This window comes from Pseudomyrmex gracilis, unplaced genomic scaffold, assembly GCF_002006095.1.
Source record: "Pseudomyrmex gracilis isolate BER0280 unplaced genomic scaffold, ASM200609v1 scaffold_31, whole genome shotgun sequence".
Classification (NCBI taxonomy): domain Eukaryota; kingdom Metazoa; phylum Arthropoda; class Insecta; order Hymenoptera; family Formicidae; genus Pseudomyrmex; species Pseudomyrmex gracilis.
The window spans coordinates 245508-267037 of record NW_018020615.1 but is presented as its reverse complement, the minus strand read 5'-3'; the positions used below and the strand labels follow the sequence as shown (position 1 = coordinate 267037).

Here is a 21530-nt window from a genome sequence, read left to right as displayed (position 1 = left end):
ACACTTACGATAATCGCTTATTGTTGCTGACGATATCGCATCTCTTTTTTGTTGAATGTAAAAAAAGGATTTGTTACATGCTACACATACCCCGGTATTACTTATTACGACATTTAATTTTGTCCATTAGTTATTGTTGTTATTATATATAATTGTATTTTTGCTATTATAATTATATTATACAGATTATTATTAGTAAGATTATTAATTTGCATTATTAACTGATTAATTATGCGGTTATTTGTTTATATGTTTACGCATTAATTATTATATTATATCCGCTAGCCACGTTCGCCTGTAATACATGTTCAAAACACAGAGCGCGACAGTTTCGCAAAAAAAACAAAAAAACAAAAAAACAAAAAAGCAAAACGCCGAAAAAGCGCCGCGAGACTACTGTTGTACATACAGACGCAAAAAAAAAAAAAAAAATAACACATAACGATGCCAAACATTATATATATTATTAGCATTATTATTATTATTATTATTATTAATTATTAATTATTATTATTATTATTATTATTATTATTAATTATTATTGCTATCGATATCTATGATTATATATACCATTATTATTCTTATTAAACAGATTACACGTTTTTTTATATTAAAAACTAATATTGAGTTGACCTTCTTCTCGTCACTTTCGTTTTTTTTTGTTTTTAACTTGTGTGTTTACGTGTGTATATATATATCTAATTAATTACATTAAAATAATTAATAATAATATTCTCCGAACGCGTAATTCCAGATACGTGTGTATATATATATATACGTATATACCGCGTGATTCTCACTTTGCTAGCACATGGTTTTCGACAAAATTTGATTTTCAAATCGGCGATCGATACTTTTGCCATTTCGAAAGTCGACTCTTTCAAATGTCACGGCGTGTCGATGTATAGAACACAGAGGTTCCCAACAGTTTTTTTTCTCTCGCGAAACTTTAAGTGTCCATCCGAACGAGAAAACCGAAGGTGAACGAAAAAACACCGTTTTTGCGCATTACAAATTTTTAATTTTAGTGATATTTTTTATATTTTATTTATCGTGACATTTTATGGTTTTGTACAAATTATTTGTATTTTATATAACACATCTTATTATTGATGAACTCTTTAGATTTTATGATATAAAAAAATCTTCTCTCGGACCATTGCCTCCCCCCCCCTCTCATTTGGGAACCCCTGGGGTTTAGAAAGTACGAATTATCATACTTCAGAATTGCGAATGTGTCGTATATATACGCACTCAGTCTCAAAACCCTCGACGTGTGTGCTCAAAGAGGAGGAGGAAGAGAGAGAGGAGAGGGAGAGAAGAGGAAATTGTACACATAGAATGCGAAAGCAAGAGCAATGAAAGCGAAAGAAGGAATATGGAGAAAGCGCAAAACGCGGGGAGGGATTGATTCGCGCGCGAATGAGCCTGGATGAGAGGAAGAGAACGGGGAGGAAGGGAGGAGAGGAAGAAAAAAAGAGAACACGAGAGCGAGAGAGAGAGAGAGAGAGAAACCTAGTCTACGTGCGCTCGTGAATTTAATACAGAGATATGCTCATATCTCACGAGGGCGATCGGTCGGCTACGCGAACACCTTCATCCCCTTTAAAGGGACGCGCTCCCGCGCCGATAGCTCGCCTTTAACGAAAAGCCCCTCCGGCTCGCAAAATTTACGGAGGGTGAGAGAGCACGGGAGAGAGCTTTGGAGAGTACCAGGAGTTTCTCCCCTCCGGACTTCTCCCCTTTTCGTCGGCGCACCTCGTTCTCTCCCTCCCTCTCTCTCTTCCTTTCCCTCTGTACTTCCCGATATTTCTTTCTCTTCTCTCTCTTGTTCTCTGGAAAAAAAGTCATCAATTTTTTGCTTTCTTTGCTTCCATTCTTCTCTCTCTCTCTCTATCTTTCTCTCTCTTTTTCTCTCTCTATTGTTCTTTCCGTCGTCGTTGATCTCGCAAAGATCGAACGTTCGTTTCAAATATTGTATCGAGATGTACACATTCCGTTACTTCGTCATTCATTGTCTTCTTCCGAATTAATCGTTTCTTTCTTTTGTTAATATGTTCTCTTTCTCTATCTCTCTCTCTCTTTGTCTCCTATCAATTTTTCTCCTCATCGATTACACGTTAAAACATAAATTTTCGTTCTTCTCGAGCATATACGTTCTCGTTCCCCTCCCATCTTTTCCCACAGCGTCCAATCGCTTACTCGGTTTGTAACTCGATTTCACCCTGCCTATACATCCCTTCCGTACCATAGTACTTGTAAACTCGGTTTTGCTTTACAATGTTGACGCAACGAACAGTAACAAAAAGAGAGGGAGAGAGGGCGGTTACGGGATGGGTCCGCGTTCAAAATCAATTCCCCCCCACGGGATTAAAGTGCCTCAGGATTGTATTGCACGGGGCGGTGGCGGTGGTGGCGACGGCAGCGGCGGCGGCGGCGGTGGCGGCGATACAATCAGGAGACAGACATCACCGTAGAAGATCGGTGAACTGTGTAAAAGATGATAATAAGTCTAGTTTTTTTTTTTTTTCAACTTATACTATTGTGTGTTCGATCAGAGATCATTGTGAAAAATATTGAAACGGTGCATTTTGCAGTTTTCTAAGCGCTGCGTCTTGTTTTAAAACTTGAAAATTTAATTTACACAATCATGCGATGCGAAGTAATGAGTTATTATTATTATTATTATTATTTTTTTTTTTTTAATAATATCGTGCAAACATTGCACATTTGTTGAACATTTATTTTTTATCGACTAACAATATCGGAGACAATACTATACGTAATATACTGTGCCGAGAATCACGCGGTTTACCAAAATTGAGATAAAACAATTTAGGGTGTAACCTGTAAGGCTTATAAAAATATTATTACATATTGCGCGATTCGATCTCTTCCACATTCTTCAGTCGTGAAAAAATTCCGTAAAGAGTCGGGAATCAAACGCGATAGATTCGTTTATTTTTTGGATGCAATACACAGTGTCTAATAAATACACATATATATATAAATACATATAAATATGTATATATACGTATTAGAGAGTCCGATGAACTTTTATACTTGATATAAACAGCCTATACAGAGCCAAAGATTTAAAAGAACACACACGTGTGGACGCATATATAATACATATATATATAATATATATATATATATATATAGTATATTAAAAAACACACACATGAATATATATTGTGCGATATTTTTCTAGTACATCGTCGATGTGTTACGCCGAAGTAAATTTATTTCGATTTTTCCATCCAAGTTTCGATAATCGTCTTTACGGAATTTTAGTCGCAATGATCCCAGCTGTGATGCAACACACGGACGATCCATCGATTGAAGAAAAATGTTTGTGATGTTAGGCCACGAATATATTTCCTGTGTGAAATATTTTATTATCAAATAATAACATTAAAAACACCAAGTGTGAGATAGAGAATTTTACTTTGTAACGTTAAGCATAATCTTTGAGATGAGTCAAAAGGATATTTCAAACGTTTTCTTTTCTTCGGGGTTTTGTTGTTTTTTAATTCTTTCGTATTAAGTGGAAAAAAATGAAGAAAATAATTTTGCAATATCTTTAAGTATCGTTTGTTGATGTTTTTTGAAAATATTTTGTTGCGCTTTTTAATTCTTTCAATCATATTAGGCAGAAAAAAATTGAAAAAAATAAAGTTTACGATATTTTTAAATATCGTTTGTTGATGTGTTTTCGAAAATATAGTACTCGAGTTTGCAAAAGAAATTTTTTACACATATCGATTCTTTAGACCAGTATTTTCTCCAAAGTCGCGTGACATCGAGAGAGAAAGAGAGAAAGAAAGAAAAAAAGAGAGAGGGGAATCTAAAATTCAAAATACATTGATAAAAAAAGTCTTCGCTAGAGCTACATTGTAAAGATCATATTTATTTTCCGTCGTGTACGATGAACGTGGAGGTCAATTTTTTAACGTCGGAGCCGTAACGAGATATCGCACAGCCGACATCGTGATCGATCGGTTTAGAATAATTGCGTTAAGCAACGGACAAAGAAAAAAAAAGTACTATCGCCGCTGTTAATACACACACACACACACACGCACACATACACACATTCGCATTTACATCTTCACAGATCGCTGCTTCGTTGCCTTTCCCTTTTCCAAAAATAAAAAATAAAAAAAAATAAAAAAAAATAAAAATAAAAAAATCGGATCACAGCGAGAACTACGTGAAGAACGCAAAAAAGCGCGTAGATTGTAAGTTACGTGTGTACACATGTGTATACTAAGTAATACTAAGAAAATAATAATACAATGTATAAAAAGCAATATTTACCGCGCATAAAAAAAAAAAACTACATATACGATTGTTACGTACACATATACGTAAAATGATTAATTACACCCAAATCCTGCTCTCGGCTACACACACACACACACACAAACACAAACACACTCGATTGTCGGAAATTTTTGCCATTTTCCATTGTAAAAAAAAAAAAATTCTACAAGGTAGAATGTGCTTTGTAAGGATGCGGAAGTGTTGTGGATATATTGTATATATAAAAAAAATATGTGGTTGACGCGCGAGAGTAATGCGAGCGAGCGAGCGAGTAAAAGCAAGCTGAAAACATTTTTTTGTTTAAGAAGAAGGAGATCTTATTGTCCAAGAAGAAAAATGTGTCTTACGCGTATGGCAAATAGACGATGAGAAGCTCTCACGATATTTCTCGTACTATATATATATACATATACATACATATATATATATATATATATATATATATATATATACTATTAACACGGTTTACAAAAAATAATAGGTGTGTTCTTCTCGCGGTAGAGGGACGCGCTGAGAAGGTGTAATAGTTTGATAACTTGAGAAAGAGAGAGAGAGAGAAAGAGAGAGAGAGAGAGAGAGAGAGAGAGAGAGAGAGAGAGAGAGAGAGAGAGAGAAATACACAGATTACAAAGTCACGAGATCCGCTTTGTCTTTGTTATAATCAAATACTTTGTATTATGTAGCACAGGTTGTCATTAAACGTGTGAACAAACCTATATCATTAAAGTCACTTCAATCAAATTGATATATATTTGATTAAAACGTGTTATCTCTCTTATTATCCTCGCATAACATCCTTATATTTGCAAAAAAACAAATATGAAAATTCGCCGTGTGTGTCGCGTCGAAAAACAACAAAAAAAAAAATTTCACACGGCTAATCATTATCACTTTTCTCGCAACTTTGTAATTAAAACGTCTCGTCGTTTGACCGCCGCTGAAAAAGATGCTTTGTTGCAAGTACGTAACAAGCAAGATTCTCGCCTCTTTAATAAATTTGCTACGCTAAAAAAAAAAAAAAAAAAAAAAATTCTTGTAATCAAATAACTTTTAAAACTGAAACAACGTGTTTTGGATCGCACGTGACAATTACCAAATCTCAAGTCAGTGATTCGCCGCGATCGGTTTTCTGTCGTTTAACTGATTCTTATTTCTTTTTTTGTCCTTAAACACGTTCTCTTGTTCCTCATCGGAATGATTTTCCACTATCGGTTGCCACGGAATCGGATTTACGTACGCCGGTTTCGCCTTCTGATGAGCTAGAATAAATGTTCGTTCATATTTAATACGACGATGCGGTATATAAATAACGAAGGTTATTTTCATTTTAGCTACCTGTGTGTAATTATAATTTAATTATAATTTGCGGATACTTTATCTCAATTTATTTTAATTATATCAACAGGGAAGCTATCATATTTTGCGATAATAACGCACGGGGCGGGATAACGCACGCTCTCTCTCTCATGCATCTTTTATATTCATTATTATCGTTTTTATATTATTATATTTACATTGTTATTATTATTATTATTTTATATTATTGTGTTTTCGAACGTACGAAGCAGTCCTTGGGTGGCCGGTTTCGGTTTGTTCTTCGAGTTCTCTTTCCATTTCTCGTAAGCCTTCAAGCTCTCCTGCAACCTCTTCTCCCGCTCTTCGTTTATTTTCTTCTGTTTCATTTCCCGCTCCTTATTCCGAGCTGCAAAAGAGCGCAATCAGTTCTTATTACCGTTTCTTCGCGCGGATTGAGAAAGAGACACACGGCAGGTTTTCGCGCGCGACAAGTGTGTGTGTGTGTGTGTGTATCATCGCACCCTTCTGCTCCTCCTCTTTTTTGCGAATCCACTGACGAAGATTCAGCACCTTAGCGATGGCGGCCTTATCCTCGATCTCCTTCAGACGCTTCTGCAATTCCAATTCGTTCTCGAGCATCGCCTTTCGGTTAAGTTCCTCCTGCTTCTTCCTCTCGATCCACTTGAGAAAGTTCTCCTTTTCCAATCTCGCTCTCTCCTCTTTTTCCCGCGCTAATTTCTCATCCTCCTCGCGTCGCTTTCTCGCCGCGCGTTCCTCATCTTCTTTCCTTCGCTGAGCGATCTCCCGCTTCCTGCGGACCCACTCCGAGTGGGCGATTCTTTTTCTGAGATCGGGTCCGTTCGATATCTGATTGTCACCGACGCTCGAACCGACCGACGGCGACGACGCGGAGATTCGAACAATTTGCCGATTATTCTGAACATATCTGCGACGTTACGCAATTTTGTTTATGTGTTTCGATACATAATAAATTTTAACCTTAATTCCCTACCGGTATTTTTTTTTACACCCCCAAAAGTCAACCACCGGATCCGACGCGTAATTCATCTCGAATGATTATTTTTTTAAGACAGTTTTTTTGAAAAGTGCCGAACAAAAAAGACCCAAAGGTTCCAGAATTAGAATTAAATAGAAAAGTTAACAAACGCGTTATGTTATACTTGTCTCTCTTCGACTCGTCGTTCGCCGAAACATTAACGATTTTGCATCGTCGTTCTACTCGCGCGGTCGTTCTCGATGAAGCGTCCGTCGACGATCGAGCTGTTAACGATTCGGAGGAAGACAACGCGGTGTCTGTCAGGGACGAGGCGTAACATCTATAGGTGTTTTGTGCCGGTGCGTTAACCGGATCCCCGATCGAACGATCGTTCGTTGTCGCGTCATGTTTTTTTTCAGCGAGAGATAAATCAACGAACGAACGCAAATTGAAATTGCGACGATCATCATCCCCGGCATCGATCACCGGCCTATTGTTTCCTGCGATAAAAAGAAAGTAAACGCGTTTCGATCGAAAGATTCAAAATGTTCTTTGTTTGTTTAAATTTACAAAGTTGTGAAAACGGAAAACATTTTTTTTTTTTTGATTATTTAATTTACAACGCAAACCACACCTTCGCTCGTAGATCCGCAAAAAATCTGCGCAACGCTCCTGTAATCTTCCTCGTTGCTAACCGATTCCGTCGCGGGACCGACGTACCGAATCTCGTGACCGGATCTCGAGTCTCCGACTCGCGCCGTAGTTGCATCCTTGTAAATCTCGCAGGAACAAACGGGCTTGTCGACGAGAACGATTTTTCTTTGCGCGTGCGGACAATCTCCGCGGCCGAATCGGTGAGTGTCATCGATTTCCGTCTTCCAGCTGTCGCCGTTATCACTATTATCGAGCATGCTTGCGATTTTTTTTTTTTTCACGAAAAATTGTTTCAATTCGACAACACGGACGATCACGAATTACGTTCGACGCGACGCATAATTAACTCCGAGGCTTCGAGGGATTCAATAACGCGCGTGAACGATCTCGCAAAAGTCGCGCGATATGTTTGAGAAGCCATTTACGTACAAAGGTTCATCCATGATGAGATCGCGATGCTGTACTTTTTGTCGGATAACAATAGCGAATCCCTCAGAAGAGCGCACGTTGAAAATGTTAACGTCGAAAAGAGAAGTAAATAAAAAAAGCGCGCGCAACGACGAACAAATAATCGGAAGTGTAAAATGGATTTAGATGGATTAGAGCAAAGAGTAGAGGAAATAGCATGGAATAAAAAAAACGTTTTTCTTTTTCGACGCGTTGTTTTTTTTTTTGTAATTTAAAAATATCTCAATTTCCGTCTTTTCACTTGGAAACATAACGTACAATAATCGCAGTATTTTCTTTGCTTAATCATAAATGACGTACACAATTTTTTATACACGCATATTTATTATCCTGCTAAAAAAGCCTGCGGCACGCGACGCTTTTCTTTCCGTCAGATCGCGAGCACCACGACAATCCGTTGATTATCAAATCAACAAATTCGATTCCGCGGATCTATTTAGAACGCGAAAAAAAAAACATCGAGTGCCGCATCGACGTGATATACGTTTAGTTTCTACAGAATGGCACGCACACACATATACACATACACACAATTGTACTATCGATAAATTTGTTATTGACAAACGATGATGAATTTACACAGTCTATGCGTGTGATACACACATCCGTGAAACTCGATAAAAATCTTTGGACGAATTTAAAAACCTATTAAAAAATAATATCTTGCTATTTTGCTTTTGTACAAGTTTTTTCTTTTATCTCCCAACAAGTTTCCCAAAATTGTCTGAGTCTGTTGTCGCCGTTGGAACAGAAATGACGAAAGTCCTGTATGATTTTCTTCTGAAATAATTCGTCACCCGCCGAGGTGGATTTCCACTTACGACTGACCATGTGATTCCAAGACCACAAGAAACCCATCTGGAAAATTGATACATCGTCGTTCAGACAAAAAAAAAGTATGTACGTCAAATTTTTTTCAGAAAAACAAAATCGCCGCAAAGCAAATGAAATATTCACTTTTCGGTCCATGCTGTGATCGTCCTTGTTCTTTCCACTGACGTGTCTGGTGATGTAAGCCTCGTGTGGACTGGGCTGATCGGGATGAACCGGATATCTCTTCTGTCCCACATTTCGGCGCACGACGTTGGTGCCGGTGCGCGGACGCGGTCGAGTATTTGTGGTGGATGGCACCAATATGAACGCGTTGCCGGTGAGATGAACGTACTGGTGACCATTCTCGGTGTTTTCGATCAAGCACGGCACGAAACCGAATCTCTGCAGAATCGCTTCTTGGAATAGAAACAGTCGTTGCGTGTACGTGTCTTCTCGAAATTCTGCGAACAGATATATACCGCGATTTTGTTGCGAAAATAAACGATCGCAATGACGAGAGCAATAACGGATCGGATTTGGGAATCACAAACCTTCAAAGAGATATCGTTTATTCTCCATCAGACATTCCGTATCGAGTGGTATAAATATCGGTCCTCTGAGAGGATCGCTCTTATAGGTGTACGGCAGTGCCAGTAAATCACTAGGAATGGGCACCATCTGTATCCCACACATTTGAGCCTTGCGTTGCCAAACGAATATCTTGGGAAGGAAATTAATTGGCAAAATTCAGTATCTTTGTCTTGCTGAGGAAGAGAAGATTGAGAGAAGGAGAGATAAATTGTTACACCCACCAGATCGGCGACTATACTGCCAGACGATGCCACCCACTGTACTACGAGTTCGTAGGAATGATCTACTTTGTAAATAGATTGATACCTCAAGTGACCCCATTCGATCCTGTCGCTCTTGTTGTTAATATCGATATCGAGATGAGTGTGCTTGTACAATGGCACTGAAAATAAAAACGTTGAGAGAGATTTTTTTTAATTCGTTCAGCCACCCCCCGCCAACGAAATAGATTTATAATATCTTGGTTGATCTCCTACCCGTCCAATTTTTATCATCCATCGGTTCCGTCAGGTCGATGTCGTCTCTCAGAAAGGCTGGAACGTTGGATTCGTCAATGGTGTCGCAGTTGGGAATAGTTATGGGGGTCGACATAGTTGACAATGTTGTCGACGATATCGGTTCGCACCATCCCTTCGGCGATCTCATCTCCACCTCCACCCACTCGTTCTCAAAGCTTTGGAGATCACCAAGCGGAGCGGAATAATCCGCGGCTGTGTATCAAGAAAGCAATTTTAGACGACCGCGAATTGTATAAACGGATATGATATTCGGGTCACGTCGTTTTACCTTTCTGATTCTCTTTATCTTGCACAATATGATACAAATAAAATCCCAGAACGAATGGTTGAGAAAAATCGCCGGACGCGTGGCATATCAATTTGTCTTGAATCATTCCCTTCATGATGTTGATGCCCTGCTCGACTCCCACGCCGCCTTCGATGTGATTGTTTAGCCATTGAATCGCGTCGGCGCTTACGAATGTTTGACTCGGAAGTGAGGGATGTTGCGTTAAGAAACCGACGCCAGTTTGAGGATGCTTCATCGCCTCCAGAATTTCCACGTTCGTCGCGTTGCTCTTTATCTTCGTTAGTTCCATGTTCGAACTGTAATGCAGAATGAGTTTTGCAACGTTTATAAAAAAAAAAAACAATTGCACTTCAAACATTTATACGTCTTGTGCTTGTTCGAAGAGAAAATTTGTAAATGCGACAAACATTTTTCAAAAAAAGAATCAAACGGCACATTGACGTATTTTCTATCGATAAATTTTTATTTTACGAATGTTCGTACCTATCGTCGTTAGCGTCGAAGTGATCTTGCTGTTGTTGCTCGATCGACAGTGGCAAAACGGCCTCACTGGCAGGCGACACACGTCCTCTGTCCATTACCTTGGAGCCCGATCTGAATCGCGCGTAAAAAAAAAAGAAAAACTATTTGTTAAGTAATCGCGAGTGCAGAAAGACGATGTTTAGCGACTTACACAAGCGCGATATACTTGTAAATTATTTAGAAGAAGCAAAAACCAAATTTCTTCCCACACCTTTATGTTATTTCAGCAAATTAATTAAAACTTTTACTACGAAAATGATACCACGCGCGTTTCTTTTTTTTTTTTTAATTACAAATGATACTATTCTAGGTTGGTTCATTGTTGTTACACATATATATGCATATGCAAGTATTATATTATTAAGTTTTATATTATATTTCATTATTCCCGCGTATAAAATTATGAAAAAAAAGTAAAATAACAAAATTAAGAAAAACTTTTTCGGATCCCTGTTCTTTTTCAACTTTCCGACTAAAAAAAAAAAATACAACGAATCGGAGCGTTTGTATAAAAATAGATAGAGCTGATGTAAAAAGCGCGCGTTTTTAACGATTCGACATATGTACACGGACGAAGTTTCGCATTTTTTAACCCTTTCCGGTCGAGATGGATTCTCGACGTTACACAGACGTTTGCACACACACAAAAAAAAAAAGAACAATTTTTGCATAAAATTCTTCAAAACTAAAAAAAAAACTCCGCATTAGTAAGTAATAAAACATATTATATTATAAGAAACAACTAATAACACACACAAAAACAAACAAAAAAAAAAATAAGAGTGCAAAACTTAGCGTTGTTGGTTAATTCGTCGAAAAACAAATTTGGACCGCAAAGAGTTAATCTGAATCGAAAAGGAATAAAGAGAAATGAGACCAACCTGTTTGGCACGTGGCGAGGAGTGTCGAGGCACGTGCGAGCAGCCGCAGCGGTATTCATTACATGCCTCTCCTGTACAGAGGAGCAACCCCGTCACTCCCTCACTCACTACCAAATCTTCTACGATCCAGAGCATAGGTAGAAGTGTCGTTGTAACAATTTTTGCACACACGCACGCACACACACACGCATTGTAATTTGTTTACTCACGACACGTTGTACGTATGCTCTGTCCGATATGTAATATATATATATATATATATGTATATATATGTATATATATATATATATATATATATATGTGTGTATTATTTAGCCAGAAGAGACAAACAGAAAAAAAGATGAAAGAAGCTGAAAGATACAAGAAACTATGGTACAAGGTTTCCTCTCGGACTTTTTCTCGCACTTTCCTCCTAAATGCGTCGTACCTGCTCCACGGAATGGACACATTAGAGAAATATTAATAATAAACGACGAGAGAGTGTCGCGGCGGTTGCGTTATAACAAAGCGCACGATCAGCTCATAGTAAAAAGTGTGGAAAAAGTACAACTTATGTTATCGCAGTCGAAAGCGTTATTGGTTTCCTGTATGTGTGTGTGTAGTGCAGCGACACATATATATAAATAATGTACACACATATACTTAGAAAATATATAAAATTTATATAAAACAAATGTCTAAAATATGTATACACGTGTAAACATGTGCGGGGATAAATAAAATGATGAAATAAAACATTCAGTGAAACATCGTATATACATAATGGAGTTTGTGTGAAACGCCGGTGCATGTTTTAGTTGTGCCTGAATCTTTTATGAGATTATTATTGATTCCTGTCACCAGAGAAGAATTTTTAAAAATAGAAATTCACATTATTCGATTTACTCGCACACACGCACACACGCAAATACACGTATTATTAAATGTATTGATGTCAATTTGATTTTCCGGCAAAGCATTAATGAAATGTTACCGCTGCCATATATATCGTCATTGCGTTTATTTTACACAACTGCGTTGTCTCATATTTACTACACAAAACTGCATTTTTTTTTATGTTAGAAATATATAAGTACAATAATAGCATGTAAGATATTAAAAACAAAACCGTACGCTGAAATTGTAAAACAATGCGGTCTGCACAAAAAATAAGCGTTCACACATTATTATGATGTAGGTGTCCTTGTTCTAACAAATAAAAAAAAAACAAAAATTCGAAATAAAGAACCAAGCACAAACAAACTATCGAGAAAAAAACACCAATTTGGAATAATTCACTGAAAATAAAAATAAAATAAAATAAATATCGCAAAACTACACTGTTAAAAATTTGGCACAAAGCAACAATGCTGAAATCATCAAGGTAGTTCATGTTCAAACCTTGGTCTCGGTTTCTCTGGCACACGGTTGCTCCCGAGTCGCTCCCTGAAAGGAGAACTGCTGACTAGACTGGGCTGGAAAGTATGATGACATGTATGGGTAACTGTGAATGTTAAATGGTGAAGCTGATGATCGTGAGAATATATATATATGTATATATATATATATATGTCTAATTTTAACGACGTTCAACGTTGAAAAGTATTGAACTCGTATGTAAAAAGGCATTAATAAGTCATATATATATATATATATAAAACGAGAGAAAAAAATGTGTAAATCTCAAAACATCGTAACATCTCACGCATAAACGGATAAGCTCGCTAAAATCATAGATGCACATCCAACGCATAAATATCAAGCACGATCACAGTATTATCGTGATAATATTGTATTGTGTAAGCGGCGCCTGATCATTCCAAGTAACACGTATCAAAGAAAAGCGATTCTTTTTTTTTTCTCTATTAAAAAAAAAAAAAAACTCAGTTACGTCTGACGATTGCCGTGAGAATGACGGAGCAAAATTGTATCAGGTGTCGCTCAAAATCAAGATCGAGAAAAAAAAAAACTCGCACAAGTCTTCTCAAAAGAGACTCTACGCGCAACTTCCGAACAAATGAAGTTTCTGAAGGGACAACAACCACCAGTGTGAAAAATCTCTTTGTTCACACTCTCATCCTGCTGCAAATTTACTCCGTCTCACGTTGTACAAAATTGAAATTGTAATGTGTAAGTACGTAGAATAGGAGATCTTTTTTTTTTTTCTTATTAGCGTTTTCCTGCTCGTAATTAACTTAGTCGGAAAAGCTCGTTTGAAAGAGAGAGAATCTTAATTAATTCGAGAGCATCTCATGAACTCTCTCAGGCTCTGTGTTTCAAGATTCACTGCCAGTACCAGAAAAGCCATAAATGTGTGTATTTGTACTGGCAGTAAATATCGGAATGCCCTCGGTATACCGAGGCTACAGGAAGGGGGGATGTGTACCTGTTGGTTAGTGAGGAATATCAGGCTCGTGCTGTGCCTGCGTCTGGTCAAATGAGAGGCAGGATCTCTTGGGGGAACACCACCTAGAGCTGTGGGGCTCTGAAACATATCATGCTGAATACCCCTTCCCACCTACATTCCACCTACAAGTTTCTCTATATATCTCGCAAACGTAAACATATATATATATTTGAAAAACTGTAGACTCCTATTTGTATTGCGCGTACTTTTTTATCTGACGCAATTTTTTTTTTTTTACAACTAACTCTATCTGTCTGCCACGGACACGTGTCTTACAGATACTTTGATATGTATTTCGGAACGATCGTACACACGTATGTATATATAGTATATATATATATATATATATATAAATTATATCGTTAAGATAAGTAAAATTAATACTGCTGAATGTTGCTATTGTACAAATGTTACGGCTGACGGTAAATGTAAAGAGTGTGTAAAAAGAAGCTTCATAAAAAGCCGTGCATTGATTTTAGTCGCCTAATCGTATGTGTATCTTGAATATATATATATATATATATATATGTATATACATATATATTTAAAATTCTTTTCAGTATGTTATACAGCATATTATCAATGCTTTATATCTACAACTGAAAAAATTAGATTGTCGGATATCGTTATTTTTATACAACAAGATTTTACATATTGTTTTGCTAAATTCACACCGACAGAAATTGTGTGTATAATTCAGAAGTTAACAAAATGTAAAATAATAACTGTAATAAAAGCATTAAAATATAAATCTGCGCAAAATCAATCAAATTGCATGCAACATTCAAGTATGGTGTGGAGGAGATATTCTAAAAAAGAAAAAAATTAATTTTTTTTCACAGAAAGAAAAAGATTGCGCGCGCGCGTTTGAGAATTTTTTTGGTTACATCTCGCTGATTCAAAAATATTGTATTAAAAAAAAAAAAAAAGTGCAGAATAACTCCTCAAATATAGCACAATATTTATACAACAAAAACTATCAAGCGTTTTTTTTAAATATAAGTATTACGTTGCAAGTAGAATAGAGAACAACTGCGAGTCAAGTATCTATAAGTACATAACGGGATGTTCCAAAAAGATTTGTATATCAACAGTACGCATTTCGAGTCTCTTGACATTTTCTCAAGCGAAATAATAAAACTAAGAAATCTTGTTGTTTTTTTGTAAAATCTAACTGCTTTTTGGAACGTCTCCTAATGATTGTTACAGTTAATTTGTATTAATTAAAATTAGATTAATTAAAATTCTTAGTATAATAATTGAAGATTCGTTAATCTGGCCTCTCTATATATCTACTCTAAAAATTTGAAAAATAGCAAAAGGTTACCCAATTTTTGTTAGGATTTGGCCGTCGTATTTTATTCAACCAGCCCTCGATGAAGCGCAGAAAACCGTCCATCAGTAACGCTTGTTCAGCGTTACTGGGTGGAGTGTATATGTCGCATCTCGGAGAGCCTTCCAGAATCTTGCGAGTAGCAGGATTGTGCAGTGGTAACAGAAATACTCGAAATCTCCAATACTTGAGAGCCTATAAAATAAAATGAAACATTGCGCGCGTCTAAAGTTCGAATTTTTATCTTTTCAAGAAAAAAAAAACAAGAACCGGATCTTCACTCACTTCCACTAAAGCAAAATCGGTATGACCTCGCGTGCAAATGTAATGGTCCAGATAATTCCAGTTGTACGTCTCGAGTTTCTCCGTGGTGAAGGACACCCACGACACCTCGTACGTGTCGTGATGCGGCGCGTGAAATCGATATCGATAGTGGATGTTGAAAGGTGGATAAGGATGTCTGTAAACGCGCGGTTATTACAGTGAAGTGAGTTAATTGGTATAAAAAGACTTTTTGGTTTAATAAAGATATTTACCGCGGACGATATCTCGTAACCGTAATAGAATTATCGAACAAAGATATTTTATGAAAAATCCTTCCGATGCTGAGCAGATATTCTTCCCTTGGCTCGGACTCGGTTTGTCTGCCGCGTATTACTGTGCTAATAGCGGGAGCGGAATTGCTCCCGGTCGTGTTGCTTTGATTCTTACTCATCGACGGCAATATAATTAGCTGAAAACCCTTGATAAAACCCAATATTCGCGTGATTATTTCTTAACACATAGATACAACGATATAAAAGTAAATGTAGAAAATTATATACACTTTTTGTTCGTTACCTGAGCTAAGCGTTGTGAAACCAGCTCTTTAAATACTTCAACGGTTGTAAGCGGTTTTTTGTATATCGCTCGCTGTTGAGCGAAATCAGCGTTCACGTCGTCCGGAAGAAGATTGTAGTCCGACACGACATAGTCGTTTTGCAAACTCCGCTTGTCTGGAAAGTAATCTGTAGTAATGGGCAGGCACGCGGGAATCGTTAACGATTTCCAGTCCACTCCTGTGTTCGAGCAAAATTAAAAACAAAACAATCGAATTGATTAAGAAAGCACTCGACTAGCTTCTCGATATCACCCTCTACCGATACAAAAAAAAAAAAAAAAAAAAAAAAATAGTTTTCTTTGTGAATAGGTATTACTAATAATCTTTGTTATACAGAATGTTCTAAAAAGCGATGTACAAGACATATGTATATATCGGAGATAGAGTAAAAATATTTGAGAAATTATTGAAATTATTTTTACAAGAATAATCTAAATTTATTATCAAGTCAATTTCCATGTCTACAAAGTATACAAAAAAAAAAAAAAAAAAAAAAACGTACTTTGAACTTGTTTTGGAATATTCTGTATATGTAATTTAATCTTTATCATATGTAAATTATATTATTTCTACTACACATCATTTAAATTGCATATAAAATTCAAGTATAAACACAATACAACAATAATGTGTTTAAAAAGTAATGTATTTATATGATAAAAGTATTTATATGATAAAGATTAAACGCGTACAAATGCATGCCATTTAACAATTATTAATTACATGTATAGATATACAAATGTGCTTGTAACATATATATTTCACGAGTAAAATGTGTCAATATATTGTGTGTTATTATAAGTCATATATAAGAACCACGGTAGATTTTTATTTATCATATTTTGTACGATAAAAAATTACTGGATTATTTTGTAGAGACGTACAGAAAAAGAGAGAATATAAAATAATAAGCATCTACTAGAGTGCTATATCGTGGAGAGAGAGACTTCAATGTGAGTGTGTAAAATCGAGATTAAGTACACCAACACTTAGCAAGGATTAATATTGCAACGCTCTCTCAGTGAGGAAAAAAGCACATGGGAAATATACAGAGAAAATAACATTAATATATTTGCGAGAAGGTACAAGCTGTTTACTTTAGATTATAAATTCTAACAAACGGCAAGCTGTAACAGAGCAATTTGTAAAATACTCGTCATAGAACAATTAAGCAGCTTATGCGATAAATGGGGGAAAAAAGCTGTAACGAGAAGCTATATATTTATCAGCTAAAAACATCAAATTTTAATTACAAAAAAGTAGCTTGAGAATTGAAAGAATGTGCGTTTTATATCACTTAAAAAAAAAACAAATTTAAAGATGTGTGAAAATTCATTGTATGTACATCCTTAAGCTTGTTAGATTGCACAAGAGAGATGATTATTACACTACACATATACATGCAACGTGTAGAGAGACAAGATGAAGACAAATAATTGTGATGAATTGTGAAGAACTATTAAACTTGAAGAACTATTTGACAGAGTGTGAAAAATAAATTCTACTTTTCGAGCTAACGTGTTCCTAATATATAAAATGAACAAATGTATACCATAACCGAATCAATCCCTAATATTGTATGGGCGCTAACCTATGATCGCTGTAAAACAGCGCAAGTGACATCATAGTTGTACATCACACACGTATCACACAACGTATGCGTCCAGCGTTGCATCCCAATTAGACGTACCATAGCATGGAAATAAATGTAACAACATTATTTTTCGTAATTGACATTCGATGGTCTTGTAACAATAAACGCATCGATTTTGTTTTGGAGGAATGAAAATATCTGTTTTGAAAAATATTTTTTTTTCTCATACAGATGTATATGAAATATATTTGTATGTTGCTTGATTGTGTAATAATTGACCAATGATGTAAAGAAATGCAATCACAAAATTGGATACATCAAAGCACAAACGCGCGAGAAGCATTATATAAAAACTTGTGGATGTTGGATATTGGAATTGTGTGTGTTATGTAAGAAATTTTTGTCACATTCGATCAAATCTAAAATGACCTTTAAAACCTCGTATTATTAAAAGAATTCTCTCTTTTATAAATTGTAAGCTTAATAATCACAGCAAATCGATAACTTTGTTACGTTTTTTTTCAAGCTTATTATATCATATGTTAAACATCTGATCCTTTCATATAATCAAAAAGACTAAAAGTATTAAAAAAATTATTTCAAAAAGTACAAGAGCAAACCTGTTGTTAGAACGGGTGTCCATTCTTGTTCACCAGTCGCGCCCCACAAAAGAGTCAGACTTTTGTTCGTAATAGATGAAGGATTTGCAGCTTTATCGCCGTTAATTGAAGAATTGAGGCGCGATGACTTTCCTTTTGCATCAGAAAAAATGACAGAATTTATTGTTTTTTTTTTTTTTAATTTCTCTTAAAATTGTTTTAAGTAATACTCAATATATACTGACGATCTTGAAATCCTATTTGAGACGCTGATCTTGACATCTGATTTGAATTGCTCACTCCGAGTTCCAACGGGGAACCACTTACAGTCGACGAAGTAGCATCGCATTGTAATTCCGAGCTTTGCGTTGGAACGGCTTGATAGTGATGTTGCTGTATTAGCACTCCCGTTGGTCCTAAGGTTCGTCATGATAAGATTATATTGCGATCTGTAATATTAATTCTTAATAGAAATCAAAAATAGATAATTTTACCTTTAGGGAATATATGAGTCCATCTCCGTCTGTTGCTGGTGAGTTTAATGGTAACGTGCGATGGATCGAAAGGATTGATCAGTGCTCTGCTAGGTCTAAGTATACTAGTGGGTTGAGAAATGGAATTTGTCGGACTACCAGCGCTGCCGACGACAGGTCTAAAGGGCGGAGATATCTCCGAATCGGTTAGATCGCTCTTAACCGGTGTCCTGGAAGTACCTGAAACAATACAAATTATCGCGATTACTTAATAAATTTTTGAAGAGAAACTATAACATGTTTATACGCGTACCAATTCTGTCTTCATTAGATTCGCTATTATCATCATCCGTTTTGTGCGGTATCGTTATCGCCGCGCTTCTTAACGCAACCGGCGGTAAGTGTGACTCCGGTGGGGGATGATGTATGTCGGGATCGGACATTTTACGTTTCAGAAGTTTCAACAAATGACCGTTGTTGTGCGTTTCAAGACACGCCACGCTTGTCTTCTTTGTTCTTGTACTTATCCTTTGTACACTGTGAAGAGAAATGACAATAAAGTGTACACGCTACTTTTACGTGAATTAAATAATTCAGCAAATTATATTAGTCGTGCAAATAATTTAAATTACTTTGAACTATGTACTGGTGGTAACTGAAACACTTGTGCATCATAAGCGTCATAATCGAACAAAGAATTGTGCAGATATTCTCTTGGATCTTCTTGCAGAAGTCTGGTTTTACAATGTAATTTCCCATTGTCCATGGAGTGTTTTGATACTTTCTGCGGTAGCTTTATGCGTGGTATAAACGTGGAATAGGGAATCTTTTTATTTGTGGAATAGAAACTGAGATTTATCCAATGTGGCATGCTGTAGTCATCTGGCGCGTTTATGGAAGAATCTTTGTTGTGAAACTGGAATATGAATAAAATATATTAGAGAATCGCTTTACGAAGAAAATATTATTATTTATGCAAAAGTTTTATAACATATTTATGATACCTTTAATAATGGAACTGCATGCAGTGGTTGTTCTCCAACACATACCAAATCACTGCCTACACCATTGTCAATAATTCTTTGTTTTGTTACGTTTGTCAGTTCTCTGTCGACTTCAAAAACTCCAACTCCAGGAGTAATTACCACAGATAATTGACCAGTTCTGTCAAAACTGCGATCCAAGTAGTGCTTTTCGAAAACTATAAAAAAAACACACAATTTAATTTTAAGTAAACAAATTTAAAATTTATGTACAATCTTTTGATTGTTTTGTTTTCTCAAATGTTTTTCACACCATTCAATGACATATTTAACACTTCCAGAAAATTTCCTTGTGCAGCGGTTGAATTTATAGCCTTAGGCATGGCAACACCTAATTTTTGATGATATTCCAGAACGATTTTTTGATAATCAGTAAACAGTTTACGCAACTGTACCAATACATTACTGCAATCCTCAAATCTTTCATTTTGCACCGCAACTCTGTAAAAATCCTCATAAAATCTGCCTCTGTAATCATGTTGCAGACATTCCCTCATGTGATTTGGAAATTCTTCCAAATTAGTCGCGTTGTAAAATGTTCTCGAAAATAGTACAATCGTAACTTCATGATTGCTGCCATTCTTCTTCCATTTTTGAAATAGATCAGCCAGAAATCCATTGACTGCTTTCTCAAAATAAAGATCACCATGTATATCAAAATCCCACATCTCTGAGCTCATTTGAATGAACAGATACACCATACTAGTGGAAGATCGAAAGACTACCTATAAATTAGATTTACTTACATGATACAGATAAACATTTATAAATATAATAAATAATACAATTTGTACACAAACTTTAGTATCGTCTGTTATAACGCCACAAGCAACACGATCACCTTGCGACCACATTTCGTATACTTGACATCTTATGCTGCTACCACAAAATTCTATTTTCTTATTGATGTAAACACAAGTGTTTACCTGAAAACATTAAAAAAATGTATCTCTATATTATGTACAAAACATATACAACAGAAGTTGTGTAAAAAAAATCTAGATGTAAAATATAAAAGAAATGCAATACCAAGCTGTTCTTCAGACGCCACATCTCACTACGTCCCATATACTGATCCTTAAAAGTCAACTCTATAGAATCTAAAGCCACATCGTCTGGATTGACTATGTTCATATATACATCGGCGAACGTTCTCAATTGAAACATCGTCGCTACGTTATTCTCCACACTAATAGTTTCACGTCCCTGAAGATCCTCTTTGAAGGAGGTAACTTGCAGCAACAAGCGACTGTACTCATCTTCGGGATGATAGATCTCAACAACATCGCCAGTTTTTATTCCGGGGTAATCCTTTGGATTGATTATCAAGTCCTCCCCGCTAAAATTCTTCTGATGCACTATGAGTTTGAACAGCTTCATAATTTATCTGTCATTATGATCTGCGACATCAAGTAGTGTGCTCTTAAGAATTTTTTTTGTTAAGAACTGTGACAATTTGTTTTAATAAGATTTGAATATGTACACAAACATGTCTCGTACATGTTGTCTTCTTTTAAATTGTATCAACGATTATAATATTAGTTGCGACCTTTTATCACTTCCTCCATTACTTTCATAATTCACTTTTAATTACTTTCAATTCTGATCAGCTAGCCTGTTTTTTCCACAAAACTAGAGCACTTTAATCTCAAAGTAGCGACATCTTTACTCACGTCCGCGAAATTCGAAACTTCGATCGCATCATTTACCATAAATATTACGCAAATAATATATAACATACATTAGAAGTTATATATATATATATATATAACTTCTAACATATATATATATATATATATATGTAAAAGGATTTGTATAAACTATTGTAAACAATACTTTTAACTAAACTTAATTGATATAACAA

General features: G+C 36.0%; 2 protein-coding genes across 3 annotated transcripts; both read right to left on the bottom strand.

Moving 5' to 3' along the window:
- Nucleotides 1-2449: 2449 nt before the first annotated feature.
- Nucleotides 2450-7844, bottom strand: LOC109852546 (chromatin assembly factor 1 subunit A). Of its 2 annotated transcripts, XM_020423791.1 has the most exons (6): nucleotides 7257-7844; nucleotides 6807-7122; nucleotides 6147-6571; nucleotides 5891-6031; nucleotides 5423-5588; nucleotides 2450-3384 (listed from the first exon to the last, which is right to left on the bottom strand). In XM_020423791.1, the coding sequence occupies exons 1-5, from the start codon at nucleotides 7531-7533 to the stop codon at nucleotides 5434-5436; spliced, it is 1314 nt and encodes a 437-aa protein (XP_020279380.1). In that variant the 5' UTR covers nucleotides 7534-7844; the 3' UTR covers nucleotides 2450-3384; nucleotides 5423-5433. The 2 variants fall into 2 exon arrangements, with proteins under 2 accessions (XP_020279380.1, XP_020279381.1); XM_020423792.1 differs by lacking the exon at nucleotides 2450-3384 and having other exon boundaries at nucleotides 5432-5580.
- Nucleotides 7845-7935: 91 nt separating this feature from the next.
- On the bottom strand, nucleotides 7936-21297 carry LOC109852545 (DEP domain-containing protein 5). The gene is given in 25 exon segments (XM_020423789.1): nucleotides 7936-8602; nucleotides 8702-9018; nucleotides 9109-9277; nucleotides 9370-9530; nucleotides 9625-9858; nucleotides 9935-10251; nucleotides 10439-10549; nucleotides 11359-11429; nucleotides 12739-12823; nucleotides 12825-12841; nucleotides 13724-13822; nucleotides 15072-15272; nucleotides 15363-15537; nucleotides 15614-15819; nucleotides 15918-16135; nucleotides 17549-17557; nucleotides 18172-18303; nucleotides 18396-18566; nucleotides 18645-18863; nucleotides 18937-19160; nucleotides 19256-19539; nucleotides 19628-19824; nucleotides 19920-20391; nucleotides 20467-20592; nucleotides 20696-21297. Coding segments are annotated over 25 exon segments (4758 nt in total). The 5' UTR covers nucleotides 21047-21297; the 3' UTR covers nucleotides 7936-8410.
- Nucleotides 21298-21530: the final 233 nt, after the last annotated feature.